The sequence below is a fragment of the Oryzias latipes genome, chromosome 15 (genome assembly GCF_053564925.1).
Source record: "Oryzias latipes strain Hd-rR chromosome 15, Olatipes_Hd-rR_3.1".
Lineage (NCBI taxonomy): Eukaryota > Metazoa > Chordata > Actinopteri > Beloniformes > Adrianichthyidae > Oryzias > Oryzias latipes.
The window spans coordinates 27571817-27583207 of NC_136251.1; the positions used below are offsets into that span (position 1 = coordinate 27571817).

At 41.0% G+C, this 11391-nt stretch overlaps 2 protein-coding genes across 2 annotated transcripts; one reads left to right on the top strand and one right to left on the bottom strand.

Moving 5' to 3' along the window:
* The first annotated feature begins 398 nt into the window (after window positions 1-398).
* gpr75 (G protein-coupled receptor 75) lies at window positions 399-3132 on the top strand. The gene is made up of 2 exons (XM_004077443.5): window positions 399-683; window positions 924-3132. Exon 2 carries the CDS (start codon window positions 1045-1047, stop codon window positions 2674-2676), a length of 1632 nt encoding a protein of 543 aa, XP_004077491.1. The 5' UTR covers window positions 399-683; window positions 924-1044; the 3' UTR covers window positions 2677-3132.
* A 131-nt stretch (window positions 3133-3263) lies between these two features.
* erlec1 (endoplasmic reticulum lectin 1) lies at window positions 3264-9610 on the bottom strand. The gene is made up of 14 exons (XM_004077208.5): window positions 9287-9610; window positions 9074-9178; window positions 8053-8133; window positions 7862-7939; window positions 7721-7784; window positions 7575-7615; window positions 7263-7486; window positions 7046-7181; window positions 6818-6979; window positions 6680-6739; window positions 5937-6061; window positions 5774-5851; window positions 5622-5697; window positions 3264-4051 (listed from the first exon to the last, which is right to left on the bottom strand). Exons 1-14 carry the CDS (start codon window positions 9416-9418, stop codon window positions 3980-3982), a joined length of 1434 nt encoding a protein of 477 aa, XP_004077256.1. The 5' UTR covers window positions 9419-9610; the 3' UTR covers window positions 3264-3979.
* Window positions 9611-11391: the final 1781 nt, after the last annotated feature.

Sequence of the window (11391 nt, forward strand, 5' to 3'; positions counted from 1 at the left end):
CTGTTAAGACTCACTGTGAAATTGCCAGTGTTGCCTAGCAACCGTTTAGAAGTCTAAGGACGAAAAGAAAACGTACATCCTCAAAACCGACATTTAGGAATGCTCTGTTTATTTGAACATTTCCAAATGTATTCCTGATTATGTGATCATATTTTCAGCAGTGTTGAAGGATGAACGGTCCTTTTTAAGTCTACAGTAAAAAAAAAAAAAAAAACATCTGATGTTTGGTTCTTATTTTTAGCCCCTTTGACTGATTTTAAAGGCCATTTCAGTAGGAATGTCGTGTTTTTAGTGCCTTAAAATGCGATCCTTTCCTAAATATATGGGTTTTGTGGAAGCAGCAAAGGTGAGCTGGTGCGGCGGTTGTGCGCATGCGCAGATACGTAGATAGTGACTTCATTGCCTGCTCATTTTTCAACGCACGTCCGGCGGCCGACGCTGCTCTGCCAGACTGGAAGACGCACAAAGAAACGGAGCCGCCGCCGTTCGGTAGACTCATGTCCACGTCGACGCTAAAACGCTGTGCAGGTCGGATTTTTACTGCTGCTGATTATTATTATGATTGTTATTTATTTATTTTTTATTCGTGAATTTGTCTCTTTCTGTGGTGCATTCACTTACTCCTCTAAAATGGTGAAAAGCCCTAAATCTGGTGAGGATGCTGGATTCACGATCCATTACAGGTAATCAAGTCTTTTATTATTATTATTATTTAAATAAACAGATCACTAAATAAGGATGCACCATTAAACTATGCACAATTGCAGACTATTTAAATGATTTTCATTTTGTCAGTCAACAGCCTATTGTAGCATCACTAATAACGTTTAAATTGACATGACTATTTTTAAGTTTATTATGCTGAGTTTCTCAGAATCATGGCCAAATGCGTGACATAACATCTGTCTTTGTGTCCTTTGCAGCTCAGCACCGTTGTGGCAGCCATGGGAGAGGCAGCCCATTCAGTCATAATCATACGCTGCTTCCATGTAAAGGAATAATGCTGACAATACGAGGATCCACCTAAAATTTCTCTACAATACAATGAACACCACTCTACCCGCATCGGAGCTGGTGGATGTGCCGAGACAGCACACCTTCAACGGCACCCAGATGCCTTCCGGCTGGGCTGTGATCCACACTGCTACTTTGACCTTTTGCTCCCCGCTCCTCATCTTCATCTTCCTTCTGGGTTCCTACGGCAATGTGGTGGTGTTTCTGTCTTTTTTCGACCCAGCGTTTCGCAAGTTTCGCACAAACTTTGACTTCATGATCCTCAACCTATCCTTTTGCGACTTGTTCATTTGCTGTGTGACCGCTCCCACATTTGCGCTGGTTCTCTTCCTGGACGCGGATGGAAGGGACGGCGTGTCGAAGAGTTTTTGCTTTACCTTCCACTTGACCAGCTCAGGTTTCATCATCATGTCGCTGGAGACGGTCGCGGTCATCGCCTTGCACAGGCTGCGGATGGTTTTGGGGCAGCAGCCCAACCGGACAGCCTCTTTTCCCTGCACACTGGCACTCACTGCCCTGCTGTGGACCACCAGTTTCACAATGGCGGCGCTGCTGACCACGCGAGTATACCCCCACAGAGATGGACCCTGTTTGCGCCATTTTGGCCTGGGAACTGGACAGGCCAGGGTTGTGCTGTACGTCTACCTGGCAGACTTTGCGTTTTGCGTGGCTGTGGTGTCCGTGTCCTACCTGATGATCGCGCGGACTCTAAGGAAGAACTCGGTGCGGAAGTGTCCCATCACCAGTGTGGATGCCACCTGCCCGCCACCACCTCCACCCCTTGTTGCAGCTGGTTTCGAAAGCATGCAGTGTGCCGTCCAAGGACCGTCTCTGTACCGCAACCAGAACTACAACAAACTTCAGAATGTGCAGAGTCACTCTTATACCAACAGGACTAGCCAGCCTTTAGCTCCAGGGGCGGCCCAAGGTGCCACCTGCTGTCAGATGGTGTCTTCTGTCAACTTGGCCACAGCTAAAGACTCCAGGGCAGTGGTCACCTGTGTGGTCATTGTGTTTTCCGTATTACTCTGCTGTTTGCCAATGGGGTTCTCACTGGCGCAGGATGTTTTGTCACCTAAAAGCAGCTTTGCCCACTACCAGTTCGAGCTGTGTGGCTTCGTGCTCATTTTCCTCAAGTCGGGCATTAACCCATTCGTGTACTCGCGGAACAGTGCCGGCCTGCGCCGCCGGCTGCTCGGCTGCATCCAGTGGGCCACTCTGGGTTTTCTCTGCTGCAAGCAGAAGACCCGCCTGCACGCCATGGGAAAGGGAAGCCTGGAAGTCAATCGCAATAAATCCTCGCACCATGAGACCAACTCGGCCTACGTGTTGTCGCCCAAACCTCAGAGGAGGCTGGTGGATCAGGCTTGTGGGCCCAGTCACTCCAGGGACTGTGGTGGTAGTCCAAGGGTCACGGGTGCACGAAAACCCCGCCTCCCCAGCACTTCGACGCCAATAAACACTCGCATCGAGCCCTACTACAGTATATACAACAGCAGTCCATCCGCAGGGCCCAGTTCCCCCACCAGCCTCCAACCTGTCAGCTCTCAGGCGTTCGCCTTTGCCAAGTCTTATGTTGCCATGCACTACCATACTCACCAGGATGCACTGCAAGACTTTGACAGCACATCGGTGCATCAGATTCCTATCCCTTCAGTCTAATCAAAGAACCGAGAATGCCAATCAATCAATCAAAAGATTAAACTCTGTTTCGGAAGTCAGTATTAACATTCATTTCCTCTTCTGTAGATGGACTATAAACTTTCCACTGTAACTAGACTTTTGTTATGAAGCAAGTTTATTTATTTGATCTCCGTAGTTTCAGATAACTCCTCTTTCCGTTTGACACGCATGTGCCATTAGAAAACCACAATCATTGGTGTTTTTTTTTCCAGTCCAGCTACAGATTTCAATCCATATCAAATTTTTGAGTGTTTTTTTTCCTTTCAGAACCTTGATATGGTTTGATGCAGCATAAGGATGCTATATGAGCCCTTGCTGAAGCCCCCGTGTGGCTGTCAGAAGCATGTAGCTGCAACTTTATGGACTTCTGCCTAAAAGAAATGTATATATATGAGCCTCAAGCACTTTTTACCAATAAATGTATACTACACCTAGCATCGGCACCCTGGAATGGCCTTAAATTTACAAAGCAGTTGCAGAAATGGAGCACATTTGACAAATCTTTTTAAAGACTTGTTTGATCACAAAAGGAAATAAAACAATAAAATATTCTTGAAAAGGTAAAGGCATGTCAATAGATGCATTTATTTCCTTCGGTGAAACATTTGTTGGCATGTCTCTGTTAAGGCATTTTTTCCCCTTATAAGTGGCAATTTAGGTGGATTTGTTCTCGCTATAAAAAACAGGTTTGCATTCTTTTGCTACAGCAACACAGTCCAGTGTGCATCCGTAAAATACACAATTACCACATTCTGCACATTCAATGCATTCAATTTTAATAAATCCTTTTTGATGATTTTCCACAGGCAACACCCCTAACATATAAGTTACACTCACTCGTTATGTAGGCTGACACAGCATGCATTCTCACACCTGCAAAATGGTTTTTTAAAGATATGAAAAGTGGTCCAGTCCAGTCCTTCATATGGAAAGACAGAGTAAAATCACTATGAACGGAGTCGCTTCCCCTCAGCACTTCTTTCTTAAAGTTGACGGATGCAACACCTAAAATTTAGAAAATAAAACCGCCGTCCTGTAGGGGGAGGCGTTGAGCCTCTTTTTCTTTGAGTTCTGGCCAGCTGGCTTGCAGGAGTGGGTTTGTGGCCACAGCCACGAATGAAGGCCGGACTGGGCTGCGCTCCAGTCCATGAAGTCCAACCTCAGGATCAGGTCAAACCTCAGTTTTGGTTTTCAACACAGTGTCACGAGCGTTTGTTCTTCCAGCAAACAAGCCTCAGTTTAATGGGTGCTCTTCTCTCCCTGCTGTCACGATGTCCTTAATCTAACCGGAGACTGACAGGAGTCCGTGCTCATCAGCGGTGTCCAGAATTCTGCATATAACCGGAGACTCCACCTGGTTCAAAAGAGACAGAGGTCATTAAGAACCACGTGTCATTGGTAAAGGTTTTAACTCATAAACCTTATGAAGTCACAGTTTTGGATAAATTTTTAAATATAAGAAAATTTAGCATAATCACATTCTGTTTTATTTAAAAACCCTTAGCTGCTGTCTCAGTGGAAAGGATCATGATGAAACTCAAAAACATACCAAAACATTAGGAAATGATTAAAATTACATTAAATCCAAAGAAAATCATGTTTTAGTGTTGTTAACGTGCTCTTGTGATATTTTTAAGCTTAAAACTGCATTTCTAAGTATATCTTTATTCAAATTGTTGGTAATCAGGAGCAGATGAAAAAGATGTGATCTGTTTGTTGTTCACCTTTCTGCCCTCCTATCAGGGCTCGCCACAGCAAATCAGCTTTCACCGATTCATACAGGAGGTTTGGCAGAGAGTTTTTGGGACGTCCTTCCTGACACAAAACTGTTTTTTTTTTTTTTCAAGGCACAAGGTGACCCAGACAGGCAGCAGTGCGAAGGGTCTTTTTGAAGGACCCACCCTGGATTTTGTTTAGCTTATTTTCTACATCACAATTAGACGAATAGATCATAGATCCATAAACGTCTATGTTTTCCCCATCCGAGCTGTCATCTGGCTCACAACTGTCACGGCTGGATAGCTCCAATACGGCTCATCATTTTTGTTGCACCAGTAACGTTGTGGATGTGAGGGACTATAAGCGACTATAAGCTGTAAACAGAGAAATGACGGGAAGTGGGGGAGGGCTTGCTCTGCATCAGCAGACTGGCTTATTTGTAATGATCTACCACCGCTCTGCAAAAATTGTGTCCTAGAAAACGACAGTTTTTTTGATTTTGGCTGAAAACTGCATTTTCTTAGTTAAAAGACCACTGGGAAGCTTTTAGAATATATCAAAAGAAGATCAGAGTGAGTCTTTAAACGATTAAAACATCAAATTTTTGCATTCATTTAAAACCATTTAGGGAGTCTATTCCGATTCTCTTTCATTTAAAAACCTTTTATTTATATTTATAATAACCCTGTTATTTTCTTATTGGAAAGGTCACGATGAAACTGAGAAATATACCAAAAAAATGAAAAAGAACAAAATGAATATAAAAATTAATGACCACACTGCCCTTTTATTAATAGAAATCCTAATATGTATGCCTCATAATTAGTTGCCACATTGAATAAAGTAACGGATTATTCGTGAAAGAAATTCTTTTTAGCTTTTATAAGAGACAGTGTTACGGAATATCCTCTGCTGAAAATAGATCAGCGAGTTCTGAATTTAAAATCAGAAAATTGGATTGACTCCCATCATGTCTACTATTTTTAGGGTCACTATGTTAAGAAACTCCTTAAAGATATAGAAAAGACTCTTAAAGATAATCCTGTTGACACTGACCTGATTAACATAAAGGTCAGGAAGCAACCACACACAGGAGCACAGTTTGCTAAGACAGTAATGACCCTTCCAGAGGTTGAATCCCTCACTGTTACGGCCTCCACATAAGCACGTTTGTTCTTTATTTCAGCACATGCAGGTAAAGTTACCCCGAGGATGTATTGACAGGTCTGAGGCTCCATCATGTAGACTGTGACGGCGTGGGGCGACTCAGACTCCTTACATCTGAGAGAGCGAATACAAAGGATGTCAGCGAATCACAGAGAGGCGTTTTGTTGACCTCTGATGAGACTTTTCTCACTTAAGCTTGACGATGACTTGTCTGGGCTTTCCTGTCAGATCGCATTCGTCGCCATGACCGTAGAAATGGGAAACGGATCTATTGTGAGAAAAATGAGTCAATGAACCACAAGAGGTCTCATTTTTTTCCTTTATATATAAGGTAAATTATCTTAAAGGCTTACTTGACTTTTTGCACGCCATCATCCCTGAGCTGGAAGGACCGGGCAACGTTCTTCTTGGCCCAGTCAATGTGTTCCTCAGCGTTCCAGTTCCCCACCACCACAATGTTCTTGCCTTGCTCTTTATCCTGGTACAACAAAGAGCATTTGAATAAATCAACCATTGTTCTATGATCTATCTAAAAAAAACTAACTAGTGATGGTTTTTTCAAGCTACCGTATTTTTCAAAGTATAAGTTTGCCTGGGGATAGGAATTATACTCAGGTGCAACTTCTATGTGGTTGAAGAATGAAGAACTCAGTGGATTTAGTCATTTGAAGTGATATAAAGAGTTTCGTTGATTTGTAAGCATGTTATTTATGCAAAGGTTATCTGAAAAATGAGTCAAATATTACACTAATATTCCTCTGATGTTTCATGAAGCTAAATAAGCATCAATGTGTTACAATAGTAAAGTGTGCATATATTCAGTCTACTACTGTTATCTATTTTGTACTGTTGATATGATTAGACTGTCAAGAGGAAATGTCCGTTCTTGTTCCTGCATATTTTTAAATACATTTCCACCTAAAATTGCGACTTATATATGATTTTTTTCTCCTTTAGTACGCATTTTTTTAGTATCTGCGACTTATACTACAGAGCAGCTTATACTCTGAAAAAAACATATTTTGATTTTTATCTTTTAACGCTCTAAGTTTGACTGTTTTGCTCCTTTTTCTATCAGACAGAGACAAACACTTACATCATGGTACTGATGGACATGCTTCCCGTAGCAGAACTCGTATTTCCACCAACCCACTCCCTAAAAGAACACATTAAGATGACTTTTCTGCAGAACAGTGTTTTTAAACAAACAGGTCCAAGGGAATCATGTCCTCACCCCCTGCAGACAGTACGAGCCGCTGAGGAAGTCTTTGATCAGCTGGTCATCTGTCAGGCGAGAGATGTGAGTGGTGCCGACGGCGACCTGAGCCTGCCCCCCAACCATGATGGGCTTGTGGGTGGAGGTGAAGGCCTCCTCTCCGACGGGTGCTGCCTCGTCCTGAGAAGGGTCAGAGTTGTAAACAGGGACAACTTTGGATGCAAAACCACCCTGTGGATGCCTTACCCCTCGGGAAGCGGTGCCAAAAGGGGGTTTGAGCTGCTCCTCCTGCTCTTTGTCCAACTGAACGAGCCGCTGAGGCCGTAGGGGGGACCCCGCCAGGGCCTGGCAGAAGATGGCATTCACCGGGGAGGACTTGAACCTACAAGAAAAACAAGAGAAAGAAGAAAACCATGAGATTGCCACAGTTCGTCTTACACAGGAAAAAGTCTGGCAGACTTACCTGTATTTCGGGTGAGCACAAAGCAGAGGCGTCAACACCACAACTTCATATTCACAGGTGGTGACCTCGGCCACAGACAAGATCTCATGCTTGGCCTCTGGATGGCAGACGTATAAAATAGACGTGGAGCGCGGCTCGTTCTGTTTCAGTGAACACGGGGTCCCGTTTCCCATTTCCATTGAATAGTAAGGGGTCAGTTGACCTTCTATATTTTTCGTGGAGACCTAAAAACAAACGTAAGGAGATGACGAAGTTGAGAACCGACAGCTGTTCTGACAAATTTGTTCACGTAAGTTTCAGTATTTGACTTACTTCCTTTTTTCTAGCTGCTTTGTCATCTTCCATCTCTTCAACTGATTAAAAAATAAGAAGTCATCCATTTAGTCCAAAAATGTTTAATAAACAAATATGAAATATTCATAGATGTATATTAAAGTTAAATCACTAAAAAGGTTCACCTGTCTCTGCTGAATTACTCCTCTGAATCATTTTACCCAGGTAGTACTCCTGAACACTCATTTTCTGCAAATAGAATTATTGTAAAATGAATAAAAAAATACATTTATTTAACCTGGAATGGAATCACTTCACCCACTTACCTGACCCGTCTCCTTCTCCTCATGATACTGCCTTATATGCTTCCCGTGGCACACTTCATACGTCCAGTAGGACTCAATCTGGAGTTGGAATGAAAAGAAAGTCTGACTACATTTTCAGTCACGATCTGCTCTGCTAACAACGTATGAAGCATGACTGAACATAATGGCATTTCACAGCAGAAAAGGCTCACCCTGTAAGAGCAGCTGCTTCGTTTGAACAGTGGCTCCAGCAGTTCATATGGACTGGGTCCAGAGTAGTTTTTCCCGTCATCCTTAAACACAAGACAGATGCACCTAATGTTTGCAGTGAGGTTTCAGGTTTGCTGGTTTCCAGTTGTGGCAAAATGATCATGTCAATCCGACTGAATATCAATAAAAAACCCAGAGAACAAACAAAAAGATTTGTCTCCGTCTCTGGTAAAATGGCGCTGCTCATTAGATGCATAAACACCGCTGATGTGATGTGCTTGTATTGGGGCTAGTGTTGCGAGTAGGGCTTGTATGGAGGCTTGCTTTATGCAGAGGAGGAGCTGAAAGTGTTAACGTCCGGAGACTCACCGCCTGGTTGTACCGCATGACTGATTCAGGAAACGGTTCGGGTTGTGCAGGTGTTTTGACAGTTGTTATAAATCCCTCAGTCTCTCCTCAAAATGTCCCTGTTTTGCTTTTCTGATTGTCACATAACCACTGCGACATTCTATCCCCATCTCAAATGGGTTCCTATTTTGTTCTTCTAACTCGCTCATTGTATCATGAAAACAGACTATGTTAATAAACGTTTAGATATTTAATCATTCGTTTGTTTAATATCCATCTTTTCTACAGAACCACAATACTCATAACTGTTCTATTATCACTCTGCCTGTTAAACATGTTTTTTTTGGTGTCCACCATATGGCACTTTGGAGCAAGTGCAGCATCGGCTGAAGTGTTAAACTGTTGAATGGAATGCTAATATACTAGACTAATAAGCATTCACCTTAGGTCTACATCTACATTCAGGTCATCAGAAAAAGCTGCAGAGGAAACTGCAAATGCCAAAAATCTACACTTCCTGTTTATTTAAAAAGCATTCATATCTCCCAGTGTTAGCAGCTGTCACTTCTGAGTGTTACTAGCACATAGATTAGAAAACAAACTAATGGTTTTGTTTAGTAAAGGTTGTCATACGTCATATTTGAATGTGTAGGTGAAACATGGAGCTTTCCTCACCTCCTCTCCAAAGGCCAGAGATGGTAGAAGGCATTTATACTTCTCTTTCTCTGCTGTTGTCATAATGACAAAGTCATCATCGCTGTATAGCGCGCCTGAAGTCGGCTGTGACATATACAAACAGACAAACCTTTATTGACACATGTACCAAACAGCAGTGATATAAACAGAGCTTAGAGCTCTGCTGCATGCTATGATGATCGGGATACTTACCAGTGAGACTTCAGTGCCCGGCCAAGTGATTTTGAAAGGGACTTCGTCTGTGAAGGAAGGGTATGCCCCTCTGTTGCAGTAAACTCTGCCCCAGAACAGTAGCAGACCTCCGAGCAACAACAGACCGGTCATCCTCTCTCCTGGTGTCTGGCTGCTGAGCTCCCGGAGCCCGTCGTCGTAAGAATAAAAACCTCCCGCTTCTGGCTACAGGACAGAGAAACTAAACCATACAAAAAACTGAAGATAGTCCGGTTTGACAGATGTCAGCGAGGCGGATGTCAACACGGATCTACTCACAGGAAGTGAACCTTTTGTTTGCCACGTCGTGTTCCGGTTATTCGAAGAAATGTAAATTAAGCAGCGCCCCCTCGCGGACGTCTGCGGTATTAGAAAAGAACCTTCTCAAATCGATTAGATTATAGATTTTAGATTGCATATTTATTTTCTATGTGAAATTTTACAACACATACCCCGTACCAATTCTTTGTTTACTGCTTGTTCTTTCAATTCATTCGTTGTTAACTGCCGTGTTCTTATCCATTTGTATTTACAAATGATGCAAAGTGATTACACTGTATTGTTTAAAGTTTTCCTGAAAAAAAACCCCACTCTCATCCTTTACTGTAAATATATATATATATATATATATATATATATATATATATATACATATATATATATATATATATATATATATATATATATATATATATATATATATATATATATATACCCTCTGAAATCCCAGACTTATGCTTTTACATTAACTTAGGTAAATTAAACAGCCACAAGAATGCAATATAAAAATATATAAATAACCGTCTGAAAGCTCAAGATTATTAGCATAAAATAATCACAGAAGTATTTTTTTAAACTAATGTAGATTGGTGAAGCAATAAAGAAATAAAGAAAAAAAATTGCACTAGGGAAGGAAATTAGTAATAATAATAGTACTACTACTACTAATAATAATGATAATAATAATAAAATACTACTGCTACTATTATTACTACTACTACTTTTATTATTATTATTATTAATAATAATAATAATAGTACTATTACTACTACTACTAATACTAATAATAACAAAAGTGTACTGTTATTAACTGCACTTATAAAGGGGGAGGGGCATTGATGAAACATAACCCCCCCTCTACAATAGCAATTAACAAACAATTAAACACACAGGCAAACAAACATATGTACCCTCGCGCAAAATAGATAGTCAACACAACACATTTTTGTGCTTTTAACCCTTGTGCTATCCTAGGCACACTAAGTGGGGTCACCTAAGATAGCACAAGGGTTAAACAAGTTATAGTTACTTTGAAAAATAAACCTGGATAAAATTGGAAACAAAAACAAAACAAAAAAACAATAACAAAAACTCAAACTCACATGAAAAGTTCAAACTGATTTACATTTTCCTCCCTCTCTGCTGCCACCTTGTGGATAATGTGCAAATACACATCTGTGCTGTGTAAAGAAAACCCTCAAAAAGAAATAAAAAGAAAATTAACTTGTCTAAGCATGTACAGTAATGAATACTATTTTTTTTGTTTTTACAAAATTCACATAGAAATTGTGAATGGAGTCAGAATCAGTTTGATGCTTTTTTTTTAAAATTGTTTGTATTTAAATTGTTCATTTCAATTTACATGATGAGCAACCATGTGCTGTTCAACTCACTGGTTGTTTTAGTTAATAAGACCTTGCTCTTAATAATTCACCTGCTAATAATAATAATAATAATAATAATAGTAACTGTTATTGGTTTAATAATCACAGACCCAGATTATTCTTTAATTCCACACACAGTGATGATCATACAAAGTAACCCTTGTGCTATCCTAGGTACTTTAACATTGGGAGTTAGGTCATCTCTAGACAAACTAAACAGTGTGTTGAACCTGTTTTCTTCAATGATTTGTGATCTTCACTGGTGTCCATGGATTACATGAAATCTTTCCACCTTTATCCACCTTTGTCATGGTAGGAATAACACCTCAATGTAAGGGTGGGGTCATCTAAGATAGCACAAGGGATAAACAAAAGCTCTTTAGATGATTTCAACTGTCCACTTGTGCATGAAAATGAAGACAG

Bases quoted from the DNA above. Each gene is read 5' to 3' on its own strand.
- gpr75 (XM_004077443.5), top strand. From the start codon at position 1,045: ATGAACACCACTCTACCCGCATCGGAGCTGGTGGATGTGCCGAGACAG.
- erlec1 (XM_004077208.5), bottom strand. From the start codon at position 9,418: ATGACCGGTCTGTTGTTGCTCGGAGGTCTGCTACTGTTCTGGGGCAGA. The intron at 7,487-7,574 runs GTAAGTCAAATA...GTTTGTTTTTAG, and splicing joins AAGCAGCTAGAAAAAAGGAA to GTCTCCACGAAAAATATAGA. The intron at 6,740-6,817 runs GTGAGGACATGA...GTGTTCTTTTAG, and splicing joins GCTCGTACTGTCTGCAGGGG to GGAGTGGGTTGGTGGAAATA.